The sequence below is a fragment of the Dermacentor andersoni genome, chromosome 5, assembly GCF_023375885.2.
Source record: "Dermacentor andersoni chromosome 5, qqDerAnde1_hic_scaffold, whole genome shotgun sequence".
In the NCBI taxonomy this organism is placed as follows: domain Eukaryota; kingdom Metazoa; phylum Arthropoda; class Arachnida; order Ixodida; family Ixodidae; genus Dermacentor; species Dermacentor andersoni.
In genome coordinates, this window is record NC_092818.1 from 139,306,081 (window position 1) to 139,331,153 (window position 25,073).

The window sequence follows — 25,073 nt, forward strand, 5'->3', positions numbered from 1 at the left end:
TATTACGTGAATTTGTTACATTGTTTACAAGGGTTTTGCAAAAGCTGCGTTTCCATATTACTAAATTTCTTTATATTCATGTGTAAGATACCAATTTTGTCCGCTTTAGATGTACTATTAGATGCAATTCACAGAAGTGCATTATCATTTTTCGTTGTTGAGTTACAGAGTTGTAAACTTGATTGTTTCGTTTTTTGAAAATTTTCGATTTTTGCCAATTTTTAATAAAATATTTGACGACCTAACTCAAAAATTCGAAACCAACAGGCACTAGATCTTAAAGTTTATCTTTCAAATGCAACAAACCTCGTCAAATTTGGTGCAGTGGTTGCCGATAAAAACGAATTCTCCTTTTATATGTATTTAGATAGAAGCACCCGAGCTAAAGCTTCCTCTTAAGAGGAAGCTTTAGCTCGGGCCCAACTCCGATTCCGCCTATTCAAATACATATCAAACGGAGAAACGCTTTTCTGAGGTAAACACTGGGACGATGTTAATGAAATTGTCGCATTTGAGAAATGAATTTAAATTCTAGTGACCGTTGGAAGCGGGGTTTTCATTTAAGGCCTGCATTTTTTAAAAGCAGTTTCCAAAAATTTGTTTGCTTGAGAAAGAACAAAGAAGTTTACAAATTTGTAGCTCTGCACCAAGAACAGATATCGCAGTTGTGTCGACTGCATCCGTTAGAGCAACCAAAGCGGATAAACTCGATATATGGATTTATACTTTACGTGAATTTCTTACATTGTTTACAAGAGTTTTGTAAACGTCGTACTCACATATTAGTTCATTTGAGAGCCATGTATAATACATTAATTTTGTTCGCTTTAGATGTACTATTAGATGCATTTTACTGACTTGTAGTATCATTTTTCATTGCTTCGTTATGAAGTTGCAAACTTCGTAGTTTCAGTTTTCTTTTTTGCGATTTTCAACAATTTTTATGCAAACGAAATGCGCGGCTTAAGTCAATAGTTCTCTGCCAAGAGGCACTAGATTTTAACCTTTTCTTTTAAATGCAACAAAGCTCGTTAAATTTGGTGCAATGGTTGACGAGAAAAACGATTTCCCATTCCACATGAATTTAGTTAGGAGCCCCTGAGCTAAAGCTTCCTCTTTCGGGGGCTTCTATCTATACACGGGAAAGGAGAAATCGTTTTTCTGTGGAGCCAGTGCAGCAAATGTGATGAGGCTTCTTGCACTCAAAAGAAAAAAAAAGAACTTAATATATAGTGGTATTTGGTAGCGAATTTTCGATTTGGGCCGTCGATATTTTCATAATAATTCTTGAAGATCACAAATTTTTAGAAGGCGTAGCTATCACGTTTGCAAACTCTGTAATTCAGCAATGAAAACAGGTATCATAATTCTGCAAACTTCATCTAACAGTACATCTCCAGCGAACAAGATTGATGCAGTCTACATGGCTCTCGAGTACATCACTAATATGCGTGTAGGGCCTTTGCAAAACTTTTGTAAACAATGTCACAATTCACGTAAGCCATAAATTGAGATATCAAACTTGTCCGCTTTGGATGCTCTAACGGATGCAGTTTAGAGAACTGCTATATCTGTGTTTGGCGCCGAGCTATGAATTTATAAACTTAGTGCTTCTCTCTCTATTCTTTTTTCTAACTTACCAATTTCTAAAGATTCCTGTAAAAAATTCAGGCCCTAAATCAAGACACCACTTGAAACAGTCATTAGCATGTACCTTTTCCTCTATCTCTCTCAAATGCAACAAATTTCATTAAAATAGGAAAAGTGTTTCTGCATTTTAGACGTACTTGAATAGGTCGGATTGGAGTTCGCCTTGAGTCATCACTTCCTCTCAAAGGAAACGCCTAAATAGAATTCCGTAATAAATTATTTCACTCATGGCTCTCCGTCCAATGCATTGGTAGCTACATTTTCGGCCACGTTCGAAGAAATACTGCCGTTACAATGCATTTTTACCAGTAAGGTGTGCACTTTAAGAGTGAATGTACATTTTCTATTATACGTCCACAATAGCACATCTACGCACGCCACTCTAGAATATCTTATTGCTGCAAGCCAGTCTGCTTCGTCTAATTTAAATCAGACAATGTGTGTCTAATACAGATTGCAGTTAAAGAAAAATAATCTTACAAGTATGATTATTTGTTTCGATTTGTTAATATTTATTCGAAGGGCGGGGCGAAAATTGGGCACTACGTTTCGAATGGATAACTGCAATAAAGTCTAGTTATCTCAAGGTTTCCGAAGATTTCTTCCTAGTTAATTCATCAGTGCAAATCATGGGCACAGGCACAAATCCCCTGCTGGCCTAAATGCACTTTATTATTACGTACCAGCTTGTTTTAATGTTATTTGAAAAACATTTTTGCTAGTGCATTTTACCGATCCAATTCACAGCATTTCGTGCCGAGCCTTTCTCATGCTTGGCCACTGAGAGTTTGTTTGACTTGGAGCATATATGTTATCATTCGCATACATAGCTGTAGGCATGTTATAATAATGCGCTATAGCTTGAGATTGTGGTCAATACTTTTATTCTGGGAGGTAAAGTTACTCTTCGAAACCATCTTGGAGTGAAGTCGCGTGATGCGACATCAGCTCAAAATCAGACTTAAATGATTCCAACAATTTGCTGACGAGATACTCCGGCAAATAGCTCTGTAGCCTATCATTTATCCTGCTTACTTGACTCTCTTTTGTAATAGATATCCCGTGAGATGCTAACGTCCTATTAGGAACATTCGCAGAAAAAGCCTTTCAACCAACCTTCACTATACTGTCACGAGGATGTTCAACAGCACTGACACAGCAGCCCTGACTTTGTCACTTTTAATCAGTTGGTCGTGGACAGCTTAAAGCTATTCAAGGTGTGGCATCATAATTTAAATGTGTGTAGTGTTTTCTAGTCCAAAACTTCTGAAGTGTTTTCCATACACCTAAGAGTGACCTAAGCACGTGCACATTCACACCTTGAGTCAGATAGCGGCGCAAGTGTTACACCGTAGGGCTTCCCCCTGGCCTTGGGACACCTTATGAGGATGCTCACTCTGTATTTTGCCCACATGTATAGCATTAGTGCAATAAAAGCTGTATGTACATAATGGCAATAAGAGGACTGAGAGACTTGGAGTATTTCGTAGTATCATATTCGGCGTTTTCTACAGTTCTAAACGTGGCCATCACACATCTCCAAATGAAAATTCTATGCTTTCAGAGTGTAGCCCTGAGCAATTTCACGATTTTATGCTCCCTTAGCACGGCTTTCTGGAGAGAGATTAGGTTAGCCTGACTTTATCACGTCCGAACAGTTTATATAAAAAATATTTTAAACTCGACTCTTTGCATCGTTATTGCTCTTACAAAAAGACTGTATCTGTAGAGCATTGATGGTATTGCATGTAATACGATACTGAGTATAGACAGCGTCGAGTATTTCAAGTTACACATTGAGTTATCGCTTCTTCGTAAAGCAGTAGCCTATTCAGTGAAAACGCTCCTTAATAATACTCTCTACTATAGGAGGCTTATCAGGAGAATAAAGCTGTATCTGAGCCAACACCTCAGTTAACATTTTACAGCAACGTGCACTGAGCGCTAGTTACTTCATTTAGTGTGTCCAACAAGCCCTTTTTGAGACTATTTCTCTATCTTCTTGACAGCTTAATCCTTTTCGTGCTCGAGAAGTTTAGGATGTCTTTAAACATCAATAATGGACGGCCCACAGCATAAAGAAAATCCTCGAAGTGTGCAGAGATTTAGTTGTAGACGTTTGCCTTCGTTGCTTTCAAGCTCCTGCTCACCGGCACGTCTCATTACATCTCGGCGCTTCTATAATAAAACTAAGACATCTCTTGACGTCAGTCGGTCAAATGAATGCTTTCCTAACACTGCACTTTCTACTAGTGATGTCGGTGCAGCAGGTCTGGATGATGCTACATGAAGGATACTACAATAAATCAAGTTATTTCTGCGGCGACTCCCGCTTTCACGGTGAAGCATCACTACGAACGGTATACCATGCCAGCACTTGTGAGCCCAAACAAGGACTGATGGCGGGTGTGCACATGCATGTCTTATTTATTCTATAGTCATAATCATTGTGACTGGCCTTATTAAATGTCCCTGCCCGTTGAGAGTCCTTCGATAACACAAGTTTTTTTACCGAAAACGCGTAATGATAAGAGCGTTAACAGAAAAACAGCTGTACAGTTGGGGTGTACACTCCCATATGCTCATTTCCACGCATCATCGACCGTATGTTAGGCCTGTGAACACACACCGCGGATTCTGGCCCCTTGTTACATCCCTGAACTGATCTTATTATCATGGCAAGCGGTCTTACATGTTTGAGCATCAACTTTATACCCAATACGTATGTGTACCATGGACTCGAAGTGTTATTTGTTTGTATGCTGCCACGAATTATGTGCATGCGAAAACACTCGTGTACTTAGATTTAGGTGCACGTTAAAGAACCCTAGGTGGTCGAAATTTCTGGAGTCCTCCACTACGGTGTGCCTCCTAATCAGAAAGTCATTTTGGCCATAATTTTGTTTTTGCTTGCATACTTTAGTTTAGTGACCGAGAATACATTTTAATATCAGGGGAAGGTAGCCGAGCAATCGTAGAGTTGGAAGTGGTCACTTCAGGTAATATAGGTACAGAACTATGACCGATCACCAAAGACTAATTGTCCATTGTTGACAGAAATAACAGTTACAGCAATGACCACAAAAGGTAGTACGTACAACAGATTCCTGCGCAATTCTTGGGCATTACGAGCGTGAATCGAGTTGCTAGCAACTCCCATGTGCGACTCAACCTGCTCGGTGCTTAGGCATTTACAGTACTTGCAGTGCAATCACAATTTCTCAACACGTGAACTGGTTGCCCAAGATCGTATTAAGAATCTTATTAAGAAGGGCCTAAGCGGCAAATCTTGAAGCTTGGGGCAAACAACGTGTGCTACAATTTTAAAATAACCATACAAACAGAAACATTCTTGCTTCTCAGGTGAACGACGTTTATTCTCCACGCCGTTCCACATATACATGACAAGTTCCAGTCTCGACCAATGCAATCGAGAAATGCGCTGCCAGGTTCGTTTTTGTCGTGCGATACGAATCACAGTGGACCTTTAATCACCCATTTAGGGTTACGTCAGGTCACCGGTAATGGTGGCCGCCAAGCCTGTTGAAAATTTCTTTGCAGCGTACCCTGCAATGTTGAAGCAGCATTACGCTTTGGTTAACACTGTCCCTGCCGTTTAGGAAACGCACACGTCCCGCGTCTATGGCGCATCGATAGACACCCACCGTGCAGCTGCGACGGTGCCCGCTAGCCGTACACCCGTATGTAACACTCACACAAGCGGAATGGCTGCGGAGCACCAGGTTGCAGTGATCGCGCACTGACGGAGCTCATCATTCGCTGCATGCGAAACTTGCAAGAGACACTGCTGCATACATATCGCACTGTCAAAAAGGATGGCCTTCTCTTCTCGCTCCACGCATGCGGAGACGATCGACATTTCATCGTCGCCGCTGGCTCGGCGTCGTCAAACATGGCTGCCCGCGCGGTCGCGTCGCCCTCGCACAAAGGCGCACATAGAGGTGGCACTCATACGTACCCGTGTTCCGAGCACTCCGAAGCATATTTAACTAGCTGGCACAACTGGCTTCATGGGGTTAAACACGGGAGATGTCAGGAGCAAAAAACACAGACTGCTGAGCTCCGCCGCGCGAGCACTGCGCGTATTCCAGTCTGCCTGCGAAAATCCAGCCGCGACTGTGCCTCTCTGCAGCAGACCGAGGGAAAGAAGGGAGGAAGAACGAGAGGATGGGGGGGGGGAGCATCGGATAAAAGAGAAAAGTACCTAATAAAGAACCACCGCGCCGCCGCCGGAACCGGAAACTGTGCACTTTTCTTGTTCGTCTCGTCGCGCGTCGTCGGTGTAGTCACCGCTTCGAGGCTAGCCTTCTCTTCCCTTTCTTGGGTTTTCTTCCCTTCGCTACCGGCGGGGCAGCCCCCTCCTCGCCCCGTTTTCACGAGTGTGCGCTTGTCATTCAATGCCCAAAAGCGGCTCCCCATTGGCCCGTTTGAACGGAGGCATAAAAAATGGCGGTACCGCGCGGCGTTCATTGGCGAAAAAGCCTGTTTGGGTTCCCCTCCCCGGTTCGCGCCACGGCGGCGCTCCCCCGCCGCCGCCATGAGGGAGAAAGCGGCGAGGGCGAGGGAGAGCAGCTTAGTTTGAACGGTTAGGCCTAGCAGACGGCTGCGGTGGCTCGCCCGCGGCGCGGCGGTGGCCTGTTTTTGCGCGCCGTGGGATTGCGAAGCTCGACGGAGAGGCCGACGGCGCGCAACCCTTTCGCTCCGCCGCGGGAGCCGTTGGCCGCCGCTGCCGCCGGGAGTCGACGGAGGGGCGCGCGCGCCACGCGGCCCTGGCCTGGCGCCGCCGACCAGCCTTCTCGCGAGGGCAGCGAGCACACCGCCGTGTGGGCAGTGCTGTGTGCCGGCGGCGGCATCGTCTCGGTGTTGCCAGCGCTGTGCAGTGTGTGCTGTGCGCTCTGTGAGGAGCGGGTATGGTATGCTTTGCACGCGGTGGCTGCTGCTGCTGCTGCAACGCAGCGAGCTACGAGGGCGGAGGCCGCCGCACCACCATGTGGAGCCGCGTCGCTTTGCAGGTGAGTCTACCAGCCCGTTTCTTTCTTATCGCCGGCGACACTGTTTGCCTAACCCGACGCTGTCCTCGACACAGCGTTCTCTCGCTTTTGTGCCGTCGGTTCCTTGTTTTGCACGAGTTTGCGCGACCCATATTCCTGTCCTCGCGGCTCCGAAGTGACCTACACGTTCCACGTGTACCAACGCGGCGAGCGCGCGCTCAGGCTCGAAGGTTTGTCGCTGGGGGGAGCGACGGGGGGCCCAGCGGCGTTTGGACATTTGCTGGTACGTCGCTGGTCGATGCCACTTCAATGCCTGTGAGCAAATGAAAGCGATTAATCGGCCGATTGTCGCCGATTTCGGAGTCTGTTCGGTGGTGCGCTCCCGCCTCTCGCGATCGGGTTATTGCGGGCACACCGTTCGCTCGCCCGCGACCTTCGCCGGTTGGGCAGGTTGCCCTTCGTTCGGGTGGCCTCGACTGATGCACTAATCTTGTCGCACTCTCAGCACGATATCTGTGGCCATGCTCACTCTTTTGCGATAGCGAAGGGCAGACATGTTAACTTTCTTTTCTTGCTTTTTTTTTCTTTTCATTTCGTCTCAGTAATACCATGTGCCACCCTTCAATTTATACTTTTCTAATTCCTCGGAAGTTTGGCCTTTCTTCCTCTTCTGAGCATCCTGTGATCGCTCATAGCCGCTCAAAAAAAAAAAAAAAAAAAAGTCATTTCGCTGAATCCGTACAACTTTGTGTGAGTTCATTTTCGCGCGTTCAGCATCTTTGTTTGCTATGGCTCGTCATAATAGCGCTGTGGCTCACCACTTGGTACATTGTGTGGCAATTTCATAAGTTGAACGTAGATCGAGTCTCATGCTACATCCATATTCCGACGGGGTTCGAATTTCTCGATTGCGATTGGCGCCTTCGCGTAAGCTGCTGAAGGGAGCCAATTGCTGTCGAGAAATATGATCCCAGTCGGGCTTGATCGCGATCGAAAATGCACCGTGCGACACCGGTATTAGAAATTGTTCCCTCCGTGACGAAATTCTCTGCTCACGTGATCCAAGAATGCGCATTCTATGTAAGATGCAATATGCTCATATTTCCTTAAATTTCCATAAAGCATATTGGTGAGCGTTTCTGTCACTGATGGACAGCGTGATTTCAAAGATCTAGATAATTTCCTTGATTTGAAAAAATAAAACAAAAATAACCAACATTCTGGTGTCAGTTCTTTCTCATTTGGGCGCATTGTATTAGAAGCCCTCCACTGCACCAGAAGGAGTAAAGAAGTGGTAATGCTTGTTTTCCCGTCACGTTCACTCCTACAGGCATGGGTATGACTTGAGGCTTGCGACTTTCGTTGGAGTCATCGCTTGAGATGGGATAAAGCAAGCGCGGGGTTCCTATAGCACACCCTCATAACATACGTGCATGTGGTCAAGCTGACCTACCACATTTAACGTTAGGATTGTCTCTCCCCCCCGCATAACTTGCCTTATTCTGTGATGTGTACGAGGGGGGCATTCGGAGCAGTTGGGAATGTACGTGGCGATCATCGTCATAGCTACATAAGAGGTTTGCAAAATGCCAACGTCTTCCATTTAGAAAGGCAGCGCGCGCTATGATGACAATGATGATAGCTGCAGCTGCTCGCTTGATATATATCATATTGTGCTCCTCGGATCAGACTTCAACCGGCGTGCGTTATATCAAGCTCCGTTAGCGGAGTTGATCTCTGGGGATTTAGCACCCGCTGCGTCTTTCGCAAGCCATGTGTTTGCATACACCATGGCTACCTTCTTGGGCGGCTGCTGCTGGATTGAGCCTGGCTAGGCCTTTCTCGGTGAATGTCGTAAATAAGGCGCTTGTCGGTTCTGACCTCGGCGAATTCAACGGTCGTAAGGCTAATTGCACTATCCCAGCGTAGAACAGTTGCTGACTGAAAACAGTTTGGCGTCGCCTAAACTGATCGCGATGTGAACCGGGCGTTTAACCGTGTTTCTAACACGGTTAAATTAAAATGGTATGTTTCGTATACCACGGAGAACCAGTGTGTGGCGCTTTGCGTAATGTGAGGATGCGTATTTCGCACGGATTGTGTGTGTTTGTGCGTACTGGTTGCGCGCCTGGCTTGGCACAATTCAATTACGAAGCCCAATTCAATTACGAAGCCCTACCAAACTCCAAAAAATACGAAACTTCTTAAGGACATTTATCTCTTTAGGAAATTGTCAACTATCCCTTTTAGCGGGGTTATTACTGTGAGGGAGAAATAAATGCGCAACATTACATAACTTCAAGTATATCTAAGCACATTTTAGTAATCAAAGTACACTATTTGGTGCATAGCAGAACGGAAAATTGCATTCATGAGAAGGGCATGTGACGATCAACAAGAAACCGTTCCAAGTTGATAATCAAGCACAATATCTAAAATTTGCTCGTATCGATCGCGTCTAGTCACGGCAGCAGATACAGCGATTCTTTCTGCCTCTATGAAACCCTTATATGCGACATTCTCCGCATCGAAGTGGCTGATGGCGTCGTTGCACACTTCTAGTGTGCAATCATGCAGTGATACTAAATTTTCTCCATTCAATCAATTGCGGTGAAACGAAAAATTTTGGTGCCACAATTGAGGGACATAGAGGTACGTAAAAGTTGCGAGTCCTAACTACATTTGCTGAAAATGTTATTATTGTTATTTTTCTTTAATTTACAATTCCTTGTTAATGCAAGATTCGTGCAGTTGAGCGTAAATTATACAGAAGGAGCTGAATGCCTTTTGCTCTGTTATGCTATAAGCATTGTTTTTTTAACATATTTCGCTAATTGTGGGCAACAGCGACTGGTCACCTATATGTAGTTTGTTTGCAAGTTTCAATGTTGCCAACATTTTCGCACGTCTGTATAGAAGGGTGGTGCTCACGTGAGCCCCAGGCTGCGATTGCTGTGATTGTTTGTTATGCAGGTCTAGATGTTGAGTGAAAAAAAAAAGGCAGCATGCTCTCCAATTCACAGACCATCTTTTTTGCCGATGCATGGGCGCCGCCATATTGAAAACTCTTGGCTGCTACACTGACAGTTTCGTATTGTCGCGCGTCAAAGCGTTTACGTTTAGTTAAGGCAATCGCTGAACGACAGACACGTCTGAACGGTTGTTTTACTTTGTTTCTTTCTAATGGAGCTTAACAACACGTTTTAGTAATATTACTGGTGGACCTCTTCTTTGATATTCGCGCTTAAAGATGGCGGATAGTAGTGTAGCGTCACCTTACCGGCGACGACTCCCGTACTACATTTTATTTATAGGGAAAGTATTGTACTCAACGCGATAATTGCATGAACTACGTTTTGCTTGTAGCTGCCTTAATTGTCTAAGGAAAGAGCACATTCACTCCTGGTCGTCATCTACAGCTCACTCCTGTACTCTATGCCCATAGCGTTGATATTACATCCTTAGTATAGATATATATAGGGTCATTATCAGTGGAATAGTGTCTACGGATACGAAGTGTCCGCTTCTGGCTATTTCATTGCAAATGCTATAATAAGGCCAACGCCCAACTATATGCAATATATACGTTGCGGCTGACGGACGAATGCGAAAAGTGAGGCACTGCGAAGATAAGTGCAAAATTAAAGTAACGAAAAAGAAAAGCGCAAGCGTGGATTATCACGAAAACGCAAGCTAAAACAAAAGAAGAATAAAGAAGTATGGGTCGATCGATCGCAAGTCCCTGAACGTGTTGTAAAAACACTTTATTTCAAAGCCACCGGCTACCAATTTTATTGGATTTCTATTGTCGCGTGATCGCCTCTGATATAATATGTCGGTGCAGGATTGTTGTCATGGAGGGAGCAGCTTAGAGCATGAATATAAGCGCCTTGCAGCATGATTGGCCGAAGCTGCACACTTTATGACTCTCTCGAGACCCAGATGTCGTCTCATCTGTGGTAGCCATCATGTTTCCGCGACTCATCCGGACCGGCATCGCGTCTCTTTTTGCTGCTTATTTGTAATTTGCAGTTTCCATTCGAACTGCTGCTAACATAATCTGTTTCTGTACTAACGCTGACTATTCGGTGCTGGTTTCATGAGCTGCCTGCACGACGCAGATATTTGAGGTGCAAAGGGCGTCACCGCCGTATAATAAGAGATGCTGCACGCTTCTCCATGACATGTATGGGTAGCACATATACAGCCAAATTATAGCGCGCCGTAGCCTAGCATTCTCTTCATGTTGGCCCCTATGGCACTGAGGTGCAGCAGGCAGAACTCGACTTTATAATGCTTTTGCATTAAAAATACTGACAACCGATTTTTAAGGACCTAGTTTTTTTTGTGGTGAAACGCACAGCTCATGCTCGGTAGTGTTTACACCTGCAGCAGTTACTTCTAAAAGTGCGTGGATATGTTGTAAGCCGAATTTTTCGTTCAGAGCAGCCTGTAAAAAAAGTAAGAGTCTCTCCTCCGGCAACGCTGAGAAGTGAGAGCGATGTCGATAGCCCGCCTCACAAATTGTGAAAACCTGCCACTCGTTCTACTTTCACAGGAGTGAGTGTAACTTTGGTTAACTACCTACACTGTGACCTTTTCAACCACTTTTGAAAATAGAAAGCTAGTACAATAAGTTCGCGTTGTTGTGCAGACCTTTCTTATATATGTACCACGTTTTTCCCTAAGTACACGCCTACGTCATAGCTGGCTGGCCCCCGTTGTAGTTGTTCTGTTGACAGACGAGCCAAGCCAACTCATCAAAAACGAAGGCGAAGGCAGCGCCACTTTTCTACTCACTACAAACGAAGATCTATTTGCTCGTTCTACGTTAGAAAAAAATACTTATAACAGAAATAAGTGTACTGCATTTCGATATTCATAAAAAGATCATGGAACCGCGTACACTAATAGATGGTCACGTGATAGGTCTATCCTGCATCTTCATGTTTCTGCCGCGTGGGGCGCCAAAGGTCATTTTTCGCGACTTTTAGTGAAGAATTAAAAATAGGAATCCACGTTTAATGAGAAAAACATCGCTCGTTTTAGCCACTACGATGGGTAATCATTCCATCAGGGGAGTTATCTTTATTAATGTGCTGTGCGGTTGTCTGTCCCTTTAAGGTTACGGGTACACTCCTAATATTGTGTCTTTAGAAGGCAAAACTTGATTTCTTTATTACTTTGGTTTATTGGGCAGAAGACTTGTGATGCACTCCTGGTGATTCTCATTGTATCCTATATGGTATACATTGGCTTCCCAGGGACTTTCTCTGGATGAAGAAAAAGGCTTTCATTGGATTGCATTTCACCTCCTAAGCTGCTCAAGGCCATGCAACAAAATGCATTTCATGCTTTAAGGAAAATGGCAGAGCCACGGTAGTTGTAGGCATTCACACTAAGCCGTTTCATTTAAGGAAAATGTCAACAAAAAAGAAAAGAAAAGGGGGAGAGAGGTGATGCTTACACTGCATGGATGGCTCCGCAACCAAGGCACAACCCAAGCAGTTTTCAGCGCAGGTTGCATCATCTCCTATCGCAAAATTGGTGCACATATCCCACCTCTGGACGCCCCCGTCATTTGCACCATGCCCGTATGCAAGGTGTAACGATTCCGCTTTCATCACCAGCCCGTTTTATTTCCACTGGGTGAGAGCCTTTCCTAGCGATCTCGAATTACCCTTGTCTGGTGTCGGCCAACTCTATAGCTGCACGTATGCTGATCTTTATCACACCAACTAATTCTCTGGCGTCCTGGACTGCGCTTCTCTTTTGTTAGCATCCATCTGCCATAGTAGGCTACCGTGCAATATAGAGTCGAAATTAACGAACTTTCTTTACTTGTGGTAGGCTGCCACCGAGTGAACTGATCTTTTCGCCGCTTACCCTAACCGTGCAGTTATCATTTCCATTAATCTTTCTTTCTTTTTTTCCTTCTCGAAATGCTCGTAATGGTCGTGTCGCCCCGAAAAGCATGCACACGTTTGCCATTTCGCCTCTCTCTTCATGCCAATGAAGTAATGCAATGTAGCCATGTAAACGAGAAGCAACGGAATTCAGTTTCACGACCAAGCCACAACAGTCTATACAACGACTGCAATTCGTACGACGGAGTCGATGTGGGCAGTTTTAATTTTAGCGTCGCACGTAGGCGCGGAGCACGAAGCACATTTCTCAGGTGCGCCTGTCCTGTGGCAGTATTGGTGTATTTTGTATTTACTCATATGGTGGCAAAGGCATTGCAAGAATGAGGAAGTCAGTGAAAGAAGCAAACAAACAGACGAACAAGCAGTAGAAAAACGCCTGAGTAGAAATAATGGTATGACGTAGCGGCACGGGGTCATTGACGTACGTCATGCAACGGCAATGACGCCTCTGTTGGCGCTGTTCAATTCACTGTGGATCGCGAAGATGCCCATTCGTATATTCTGTCGTGCTGGCTTATATACTGTCGGTATCCCTGACGGAGGTCGTGTCAGCCGAAAGGCGGTTCTCTTCCTTGCTTTTCATCCTTACTTTCCCTTCTGCTTACAGCTCTCTGTAGTCATCACGTTTAATCGAATATCCTTGCAAGCATGGACGTCGAGAGGTTGGAGTGGCGGAGGGGCACGCTGTGCTGTCTTTATATCACGAGCAGTACACCAAATTTGCCTTCGTGACAGCGATATCCTCGCAAAGCTGGAACAGAACGAGGTTAACGGCAACGCACGAATAAACGTTTTGTTTTCGCGCATACCCGTGGCTGTTGGCGAGACCACAGTGATCGTAGGTCGTTATAGCGTTTAGAGACGAGAACTGTAGCTCTTTGTATGTGCAATTGTCCATGAAGCCGAGCGACATTTGGGAAGTATCTGGCTGTAATAGGAGACCTTGTGCTACGTCAAATGTTGAAATGGTTGTACATGTTCCCGACACGCAGAACGATTAAAGGTATAGCTATCCTGTATCCGCAAACACTGTTGTGCCTAAGCCACATCTGAGACTCCAGCACGAAGAAAGTGTCACATTGTCAGGTGTAACTTGTCCTTCGTGGATGGCGTTAATTCTAGTGGTGCGAGTGTAGCAAGTGCCTGAGTGCGGGCTGTGACATGTGCAGCATAGTTACATGCAGTATCAGCGAGACGCGTGCTTACCTATATACACATCTTGCATCCGACAGCTGAAGAGGGACACGTGCCTCGTTGGTCGCCTTCATTTTAACCATGCATTTCAGATGTTAGATTCATATATACATCGATCGGGTGCTACAGTTCGAGATAGACGTGCGTTTGAATAATTTGTGGCAATCATAAGGGGCAAGTTTTCACGACCAGATTTTCACAGGAGTGACTAATACCGCTCTCCAGAAGAAAATAATTCACTTCGATCAACCCATCCTGCATGCAGTATTTGGTGAATGATGTCGACAGAGGTCGCCTATGTCCAAAATCATATGCACTGTATCATACTGAGCACTAGATATCCGATCGAAGCAGTGTGGTAGTCGTGGCATTATGTGCGTTAAACGTTCAAGTTCCACAATCATCTGTTTTAATAAAGCTGTCTCCTTAGGAAAACCGAGGGGGTATTCTGTAAGAGTCTACCTAGTGGAGATGTCCATTTCGTGTGCTGCTGAAGTACTGATTGACTGGAGCGCTTGCCTCCCCCCCCCCCCCCCCCCCTGTCGCGTACCCCAGCCCAGCCAATCACAACTTCAGCAGCAGACGAAATGGACATGTCCACGAGGTGGACTCATACAAAATAGCCCCCCCCTCTCCCCCGATATACTTATATGTAAGTCCAAATGCCCATGCTTTTCAGACCATCGAGAATGTGAATCTAAAACCGTCGTAGGCTTGCCTTTTATCTTAATGTAAGATCTACATTTCAGGTAGCATATATTTTGTGCTCTACGCTCATAGGTAGAATAAAAGTTACTTGGATTTTTCAAAGACCTAAGTTCGGATGTAGTCCAGGTATCCTTTCTATAGAAATGACCAGATTAACGATATCTTTCGTACCGTTGCACAATCTCGTATACAAAATCCGGGCACGTTTTGGGTGTATGGAACCACGTGCCAAGGTTCAGCATTGCATCAACTTATCATATTTGCCTCTGTTTTGTAAGCTTGTGAGGCTTACTAGCCCGAATGAGCGTAAAGCTATATTTATAGCTATAGGTGTCACAGGCATCACTGGAATGAGAAAGTCAACGCTATAAATCCTATAAGCTGCGATTAATTTTCGGTCATCATACGTCATCCTCTACTTTACCATGTTTTCCCCTTTCCCTTTAACCCACTGTGAGTATCAGGCTGGAGACGCGCTCCGCCTGGCAACCTCTCCGCATTTCCTTTCGCTAAACCTTTTTCTTACTCTTGTCGATCTCACTTTGTGGGGCATGTGATGTCTCAACGAAGCAACCAGAATGGTACAACACAGCCTTGTCGGTGAATGCGATCTTACGATATATTCTTTGAGAATATACCTGGGTGTACAGGCGCTATTATGTTCTTGGTTACTATTTCACTTTGGCCCGCCTATATATAAGCGGCGTACAAATTGACTGGGGCGTTTATTTGAAGAGTGGACGCAAACGTTCGAAAACGCATTAGGAGTAGGCGTGCATCTGCCCTTGGGACTGACCAGGCGCCGTTTTCGTTATGGGTCGAAGCCTGGTGGGGTTAGAACATTTCCACTTCTGCTCAGAGAGACACACATAGAGAACAACTTTATTGGGTTCTGGACCTCAGTCCAGGTTCATGGGGCACAGGATTGGGACGTAGGGAAGGGAGTCAGTCCATGTCCAGATCAAACGTACTTTGATGAGCTCCAACATCACACGTTGGACTTCTGCCGTGGTTTCTGACAGCCATTCGTCTATGGTAGCGCTTTAGGTTAATGTCGTTGTGAAGAGATGAGGCTTGTTAGGGTAACTTTTGATCGAGCCTTTCTTCTGATACAGAAAATTCTTGATTAATTTATCTGCTTCTTACGCATACAGACATTACGATGGTGACGTTTTCGTAAACTACGGCGACACGTAAAGTGTTACATAGCAAGCTGGAACGCTCTAAGCCTGTGCTTTCGAAGCATTTTGAAAAGGTCCAACGATTTACGTAGGGAACATGCGCACATAGTACTTTCATCGGAACACTTTTTATGTGTGCATTAACTAATTTATTCATTCTTTTGGTGCTTCTTCAAAGTCATGAACGTAATGTGCCTAGCCCAAATCGACAACTTAGCTGGAACTAAATACCTTGCCTATGCGCGAATGCACAGCACGCAGCTATATCGTTTTCTAACCGTCGGGTCAACGGCGCATATACTATTTTCGACGTCCAATTTCAGCGATAAATCGACTGTGCAGTAGTCTCACCTTTCAATGTCCCGTTATTTGTGAGTTGCCCTCAGGAGTGTCCCTGAGAAGGGTGTGACCAATTCTCAGAATGCGATGGCTGGTCTGATGTCCGTGACCACATCTTGACAACGAGGCTCAAGTCACACCGCTAACCTCAGGCTATCACGGAAGATAATGCGCTTGCAAGCGCTGGAGTGCATATTCAGGCAAAAAACAGTCTCCTTGTCTCTGGATTAGGATCTCCTAATGGCCTTCAGAACAACTGCAGCAGATTCTTATGTGACAAATTCGTGACAATTTACCACTTATATACTCGTGACCACCCTTAGAGGGATGTGATACACGTTATACCCTTAGAGTGATGTGGGTCTAAGGGTATGGTCTCGCATGAAACTAAAAAAAAAGAAGCAGTTCACATTTAGGACGCAACACTTCCACTCATCCATCTTGAAGAGAGTCACTGGGCACGTGTAAACGTAAACGAAGCGTTGCTTGCAGCATTATGTGAAACTTTGTAGACGACCACTCTCTTTGTTCATGCGTTTATGCCTACTGTGAGAACTTTGTTTGTGGGAATTCCCCATTGGACATGAATTTAAGAGATCCGCTCGGCGGCTGTCGGCGTGACGAGCCTAAAACTTAGAAGGATATGACAGATAACCAAACATAGAATTAGGCTACCTGCTATACTTTTGGATGTTATAAGCGTTTGCTAAACCGGGAGACATGGCTTAGTAGCAGAGACTGTGAAGCGTGACCTTCCCATCTTCGATTTCATGGCACCGACGGCGACAATATCTGACGGCAGGAATGTCGCAGTTTAACGTGAATGGCGCAGTTGAACGTGCAATTGCTTTAGGCGAAATTAAATAGTAAAGCCTTGTCAGGCAAGCATTGCATACAATGACGCTAACCACTTTGAAAATAGACAAAGGTGCAAATAAAGCTTCTCTTCAGCGCTTTCTGCTTCAATAATTCCTTTGGTGTTTGTAAAGTTTCGCAGGAAATATCCGACATCGAGAAAAACAAGAACTGTTCTCTCAAATGTGAGTGTCAACAATGCTAGGTACATTATTTGTTGACGTTCTGCGGCAGATAAGTATGGCTGTCTCTGATATTTCGCAAATATCCGTGCGTCTCATCTCGCTTTTCCTCTGTACTGTATCTTTGGAGCCTGCTGCCTAATGCATATAACTTGACTTGAGTGACACAAAAATGATAATCTGTGGCCATATTTCGTACCAGTGTGATTGTAAATTATTGAGTCTGAGGAACCACACCCTGCTTACAACACGCTGAATTGTTGGCATGCAGGTGATGAGAATAACATTTCGTTCACTGCCAAAAAACTCCAGCGAGAAATGTTTTCTTGATTTTCCCTCTCTTATGTCGTTCATATGCACGTAGGTAATATAAAATTTTCAATTCAATGAACTATATTGTATAGGAAAGGAGTTAACAATCTGGCTGCAAATTCCCTGGTGCTACAAAGCTTTCAGGCTCAATCAAAGGACCGCTCATATAGTGAACCAAACTTTTGATTTGACAACTTTGAAACAGTACTTGCGCTTACCACTGATTTGTCCTCACTCAAATTTCGGAACAAAACCGATTTTTTTTCGGTGCTCACCGTTCAGTAAAGGATTCAGCATGTTTTGCTTGATAACCTGCCTTATACCGAGTAAAATAAGAAACCACCATCGTATGTGTACCTCGCCTGCTGCAACCTGGTGCAAAGACATGCACTAGTTGCGCTTCCTGTTGGCGACAAAAGTCTGTATGAATCGAACAGACAATGATGCCAAATACTTTATGTTGAACGATGCGGATCAAGAAACACAACCTTGTGAAATTTTTAATGTAACGTAGCAGTAACACTAAAGCTTCCTTTCCAATTGTTGTCACAATAAAGACGCAAGTAAATATAATGTAAATCCTGAGCTCCCAGGTGAGGAGGTGAGATGTCTCCACTCTCGTGCACAGGTGTCTTGGATGTGGACACACCGATGTCGCTGACACAACCTGCGTGTTGTAAAGAGCCCTCGAACGCCCACGGCATTAACCTGTGAGAACACCGTAGGAGTTATAGTCGTTCTGCAGCATGCGACGACATTGGAATCAGTGGCGGGTATCCAAATATACTCCTCGAGTAAACACCATGCGTGGAGTCAGCTGTACAGCGGTGGTTCGGTTACCAGCGGATGATCATGTCATGTTGCTTTGGGAGTTGCAACTTGCGAGGTTTTCCCGGCGTCGCAGGTGGTAGCACGGATTTTTGTGACGCATGCCTCTACGCTGTCACAAAGCTCATTTCCTGGCGTGCCTTTGGTGTTTGAGGTTACACCCATTGCCTGGAATCCATGTACTTCTGCTACTTTAGAGCTTTGTATCCGTGCAGTGTGGCTGTATGATTATAACAAATGTTAAGACAAGGACACGAACTCGTAAAAGGCATGACATCAGCACCAAGTATCTTGTGTTATTCGCACTTGCGTTGTCTTTGTGCCGTGTTATATCTATTATGCAACGCCAGCCATAGCCGAGCAACAACCTTTGGCGTCCTTAAACATTCCAGCAGTCCTCGCGCCTCTTCTGTACTGTGTACTCGTCCATTTTGTCTTCTTGAGAGAGCCCTTTTCCTCGTCGGTTTGAGGGCTCTCTTGGGATGTGTATATACGGGGGCGGCTTCTAGTTCCAAGCTCGCACACGTACCCGTGCAAGAGGAGGGGTAAAAGCTGTGAAGAGCTCGCGATACCTCTCATACCTGCGCACCCTGCACATAATGTTGCTGACCTCGCTGCTATTCAGACTGCGTCACTTCACCAGCGAATACATGTAGTGCATACACAAAGTCAACTGCATGCTCTCGCGGCACCTTGTGCACTGTCCTTGAAACCTCTCTGCGTCGCAGCAGTGAAGAAAGCTTCGCGGCAGGAGTGACTTTGTTCCTGGCTCTGTTCGGGCCCCTTTCCTCCATCATTATTAACCTGCATGCATCGCAGTGGCGTCCCGACTGCGACGAAACCCGAAATTTTCCTGTTTATTCTTCTTCGTCTTTTGCAAAGGCATATGGCTCGTTCTTATTGGAAGGAATACATACCTTCGGTGAACGGTTGTACAGTCCGCGTCACCCTTGTGTAGAGCGCGCGAACGGCGGCCGCCGGGGCGCTCCGCAGCCAGCCACTGACGTCGAACGGTAGCTGCTGGGCTCGACATAAGTGCCTGGGCACGCAGTGGCCGACGCATCTAATCACGGGTGACGCGTACTGTACTTTAGTGGAATTGTTACTGCGCGAGCGATTTCGCGCGAAAGCAGCGTAGTCGAGCATTCTTTTTTTTTTCCCGCGCTTTTCATAATGCCTCTTGACAAAATTAACAAATTATTACTAACATTGAAGCAATATTTCGGAATCATAGCACATATGCCGGTTACACCTTGTGGTTTCAAAGGCCAGCAAATTGGGCAGGTAGAGCAAGTCAAAAATCATGGCTAATTGTCCTTTGACCGTCCAGGCTCTAAAATCCACTAGGTGTGGAACAGGACATTGCGCTACCGCGTGAACGTTAATATTTTTAACTGAGCGTGAAAGTTAATCTAAAACAGAACAACCGCATGCAGAAGGTATGTGAGTTTTGTCTTCAACTATGCCATAATGTTGAACCGACTCCAAACATTCTATTCCTAACATTTACAACTCAGCCAACGCGTTAGGAGAGAAAGAAGGGACCAGAGCGGAGCCGGACTATAGGGGTTCGCTGAGGTTAAAGCTGCAGGACCACAGAGGCTAAAGCCACGGAGGAAGAAGAAAAAAATATAAACTAGCAAGTGACAACCTTGAAGACTTGTCATAAAAAATATAAAGGATAAATCAGCCGTCGTCACGGGATAGCCAAGCGGTAGCTTCTAATCGCCTACGTTTAGTCGCAAGGAGTTTTGGCGTCATCTATGGCACAAGCAAACGTACGTAATGTATGGCCTCCGAGATCTGGCAGTGCAGCTAGCTTGCCGCAGGTGACCGTGGGCGCTGTAAAATCTCGGAGGTCATGTCCAGCCAATACAGCCGCTATTGTTTAGCCTATGCACCCCCCCCCCCCCCCACCCGAAAAAAAAAGAAAGAAAATTAAGAAGAAAGATCACGGATCTCGAAAAAAGCGCACAATTGTCACTAATATTTTGCTATCGAAGCATCATGACTCAAATCTGAAGCAAGATATCTGTTGCGAACGATGGGACGAAACACTGCAAGACAACGACTTGACAGATCCGAAGCGGGCGGCTCTTTCCTCGTAAAAGTATACGCGTAAAAGTTACCAAGAATCAAGCCATCTCTTGAATGCTCCGGCAACCTTGTAGGCCTATTCGTTCCCGTGAGCTACAGCGCACATAGATGCCTTTGGAGGGTACGCCATGCTCCCTCCTAGTTCTTTTTCCAATTCCTCCATGCTACAAGCGCTGGCAGCTGCCACTGGAGCAGTAGACGTCGACATTGAGCAGCCGAGTCCGCAATGCAACGTTCGCGGTGAGTCTTGCACAAGGCAAGCGCGTGAGCAGGATCAATGACAGTTTCCCGCATCTGTTGTGCTTATTGCTCGCAGGTGCCATGTAATGTGTAGCGACCTTGCCGTGACGCATCATTCTCGCTGAGGTCGCCATACGCGCAGTTATTGATTCTCGCGCAGCCCAAGTTTAATTGGAGTATGCGGAGTATTTTAGTACTAAAGAGTTGCTTTGAAGTGAATCTACAGTACACCAAAACCCGATTGAAGGAAGGCGAGGATTGGTGATTCAATACTGAAATAAAATGCTGAGTCTAAGTGCAAGCAATAGGATAGTGCACTTCGCGTGCACTACAGCGTAAAAAACGCTGGTTGCAATAAGTCTGTAGTTCATAGCGCTGCACATCAGTAGCTTTTTTTTTCTTACCTTCCTTCTTGCTTCTTTATTTTTATGATTATAATTGCGAGCTTTAGCATCTAAGTTTCGAACCCTGCGCTTTTTGGACATGTGATTGCAGGACCTCATGCTCTTGAACTTAGCGCGCATATAATAGACAAGTTTGTCGTTCTGGCCCCTTTGGCTACTTCTGTGATTACGGCGTCTCTAAATATTTCCAGATATAATGTTCCAATATTTTCTTTCCCCGTAGCGACGAGTATGTATGCAACCAGTGTATGTGAATCAGATAGCTCGTAACTGGCCGTGTACATCGAACTTGGGGATTCTGCTGGCCGAAAATTGGACATGGAAGGGCCTCATTTTTTTTCACTTGTGTGGCGCCCTCTTGCTTTTCAGGTATATATATATATATATATATATATATATATATATATATATATATATATATATATATATATATATATATATATATATTGATCCATGGATCCTCCTGTGAACCTAGTGCACGTTATGAAGTCCCTGCCCAAAGCCAAGGAGATACAAATAAAACAGCTTTTTTGAAGTTCTCCTATAGACGCTGTTTTAAGAGCTTTCAGTTGAGAATCAAGCATAATTATGGAATTACTATGAAGAGGCATAGACTCTGCAAGCATCTATCGAAGTAGCATAATGTGCATGCTACTTGGTCACATCATTACCGTTAGAGTAATGATGATCAAGTAGTAATGATGACAGATTATGAAAAGAAAAAGAAAAAAGAAGGAGCCGTAAATGCATGTTCTTTGCTTCGAATAGCTATCTATAATTTTCTCAGCGACCATTCTTTATATTTCAGTACATATCTACTTGTTCATGCTGGTACCCTTGGCGACGTCCAGGCTTCGGGTCAATTGAGAAATTCTCTCAAAATGCTGAATAGTCACGTTGACTGTATTGGACCGCACGGCTTCTATAAGTTGCTGTGGTGAATTCCATGCCTTCTGTAAAGGTGCTCTGTTTCAACGTCATGACGTAGGAAAACTTTCTGAACACCATGCATGTCTTTCGAATAACTCTATTCAAATGTACAACGGACAGCGGACTCACAAAGGAAGCCTCAGCCTGGAGCCAACTATTTAACTACAGGGGACTTGCATGTCCCTCATCAGGGTTACCCTTACGAAGATAAGAGTAACAAGGGAAGACAGGAACTTGTCTTCGTCAGGGTTACCCTGACGAGAGACAGGTCCCCTGTGCGAAACGTTGGCTGCATGTGCTGACGCTTGCCCTGTTCCCCGACAGTTAATCACTTCAGGACTCTGACTACCTGTGAACTTATATTGTCTTCTTTGGATCTGTACGAAGACAACTCAAGCGGAGCAATGCCTTGGACCCTGTTCCCAAGAACCCATCTCGAGCGCCCGTCACATTCGTCATCGCACATTCTCTGGTTATCCCGAACAAAATAAAGATCTCTTTTTTTTTCTATAGGGGCTGACGTAGCCAAAGTTCAATTAACTTTAATGCATGTTTTCTTGAAGCGCCATCTTTCATGAAGCTAATAATTTACGTACACTTCCCTGTTGATAACTGAAATGCCGTAATCAGGTTGAGAGTTTGTGAACCAAGTGATGGGTACGCGCCGCGCGTTGGTGAGCAGTATCAGCTTCGTTCTGTTCTTTTTTGCGACGAATTCAGTGAAACGGGGATGCTAATAGGCTCGCGTATGCATAAGGCAGCCTTTTCTGGCTTTGCTTGCAAACGTGTTTTCGTGGAAGTGTGCTGCACACAATTCCCTGGATCTGGGTGATAGTTGTGAGAACGCGGTTTTTTTGCCGAGTTACTGTGTGGATGATAAAAGAAGCATAACGTCCCGTATATGCTGAGCGCAAGCGCGCAAAGGTTGCAGGATAGCAGGCGTCGTCGTGCGGAAACCGACAAGACGTGGCAACGATACGGCGACCGCGGACGGTCTAGATGATACGAAGTACAACACACGTCGAGCGGTGACACAGAGCAGGCACGAACGGCGCAGTGCTAACATTCCCACTCCTGGGGGGTAGCGCGGGCGTGCGGAGGACGCTATAGTGTACAGCGAGTGTGTGTGTGTGGGGGGGGGGGGGGGGGGGGGGGAGTCTTTTGAAACATGCGCAAGACATTTGCGGCCGAAAATGTCAAGCGTTCTTCTGCCGCACAATCGCGCAAAGCCCTCGTTCTCTCTTTTCTACGTGTGATATGATCATTCAACTGCTCAGCATTGTCTCATGTATAGACGGAATGGGCGTCACAAGTTGTGCCAGTATGTTTGAGCAACTAACAGCTGAAGCACTCTGACCTCCATGCCGATATTTGAGTTGAGAGAGAAAGAAAGTAAACGTTAAGGTAATCTAGTCCCTACCCCGGAGCTTTTGTTTTGAAATTGTCTTTGCTTATATATATACCATGCAGGTCTCGCCCTGCTGGTTACGGTCGTCCTTATCGATATCCTGAACGGGAAGAGCGATGTGGGTTGTAAGAGTGAGTCACAGTCGTTCAGAGAGGCGGCATGTAGGGCAGGGTGAATTGTCTTGACGGCTAAACGGGAGTTCTGGGCTCTGTGGCACTGTCACAGATTGTTTGTGATGGACGAAAAGGGCATAGACCAATGCTGAGGGCAGAGGTCTGGTATTTGAGTACATACTCATTTGTTGAGAGCCACGGTTGGTGCCACCCTAATCACGAATGTACCTTGTCGAATTGGCAACCTTCTCAGTGGTGATTCGGGTGCATTCGAGCCGTTACGCCCGAGTTTTCACCGATTTCTCTAAACGTGCAGAATTTAACCCGTAGGAAACTTGCAAGCCACAACTGTCTAAAACCAGCATGTAAAATGAGGCTATAACGTCAGTTTCGTGCCAGCTTTCGGACTAGTCAACTTCTTAAAGACAGCCGTCGTTTTATTTCGCTTTTATTTGCATGAAGGCAGTTGGTTCTGTCGATAAATTTCTCACCGTATTCAGAAGCCATCCTTGTTCATCCAACACCTTCAAAAAGCTGTCTAAACACCCTTTAAATTCACCTTCAAGGATTTGAGCTATAGTATAGACCGATACTCTTGTCGCAAACAATGTTTTGCAGAAGCGCCTAACTCGCCTTGCGTTGCTTTCATGTTCTGACTGCCTTGATATCATAAAGTCAGATCATGTGACGCGCTGGTATTCATGTTAACCTGGAGATGTCCGCTCATCTGTAGCCCTGCACAAACCGACCTGGAGCCAACGTCTTGCCAAGTCTGGGCGGATCTGGTGTGCGACCAGACGGCTTCCATATTATGTCATGTTGGTTGTTTACGTTGCCTTCTTTTGTTTCGCAATGCCTCGCCACTCAACACTCATTAATATTGCTCTATAGCACATGCCGCATGACGTGGTGCATGGCGACCAGTCATCTCAGCCCGCGGCGTCTTTCTGAACGCGAACGTTTCGGAAGCATCGTTGTGCATTCGCACTGCCCTATCCGAAATTCACTTTGCATATAATATGCGAATCTTTTTCTGGATATTGAGTGGCTCACTGGCCCGGAAAAGCGACGCGCGCATCGAATCTGCGAACCAATCGCAAATGTGGAACTCCACTGACTGACGTTCGCTCGCGTCGCGCGTATGTTGCATGCGTTCTCGCGTGCACGCACCGTTTGACGCCCTGCCCTGCCGCTCACTGTCATGACGCAAACCGCGCCTGTTTTGACGCCGCTTTGCGTACAGCCGCCGCCTTCCGGGCTCTTGTGTATATGCAAGCACGCAGACACACAGTCGCGCGTGCCTTTGAGCAAAAGCATCGTGCAGACAGCTACGGGTGGGACATTGGGAAAAAAATAATAATGAAATCTGAAAAACAGATATGTAGCATGCAGACACGTCGGGCGACCGCCGCTGTGCACATATACACATGCGTGCATCTGCGCCGAAGCCGCCATTGGAAAAAAAAAAAAAAACGAAAGGCATATGAGAAAACGAAAAAGGGGGTGGGGGAGAGAAAAAAAGTGCTCGGGGAGAAAGAGGGAGAGAAGTGATGGAAGTTCCGCGGCCTGTCGGACATTGTACGCCTGCATGAGCGTTGCTGTTGCTGTCGCCGCCATTGATGTTATAGGCTTGTATGCGTGTGCATGCGACGGCACTTGTCCGTAGAGCGCGTCACTTTCCCTGCCCTCCCCA

General features: G+C 45.6%; 1 protein-coding gene and 1 long non-coding RNA gene across 2 annotated transcripts in view; one reads left to right on the forward strand and one right to left on the reverse strand.

The window, feature by feature from the left end:
• The window catches only part of LOC129385080 (uncharacterized), a 38,099-nt gene extending 31,934 nt beyond the window's left edge, over positions 1-6,165 (reverse strand). The window contains exon 1 of the long non-coding RNA XR_008612627.1: positions 5,630-6,165. This is a non-coding gene — a long non-coding RNA (uncharacterized lncRNA). The remainder of the gene's footprint in view (positions 1-5,629) is intronic.
• A 43-nt stretch (positions 6,166-6,208) lies between these two features.
• Positions 6,209-25,073, forward strand: part of LOC129384904 (uncharacterized) — a 138,588-nt gene continuing 119,723 nt past the window's right edge. The window contains exons 1-2 of the mRNA XM_055070523.1: positions 6,209-6,229; positions 6,271-6,683. Coding sequence (XP_054926498.1) covers positions 6,209-6,229; positions 6,271-6,683 — 434 coding nt within the window. The remainder of the gene's footprint in view (positions 6,230-6,270; positions 6,684-25,073) is intronic.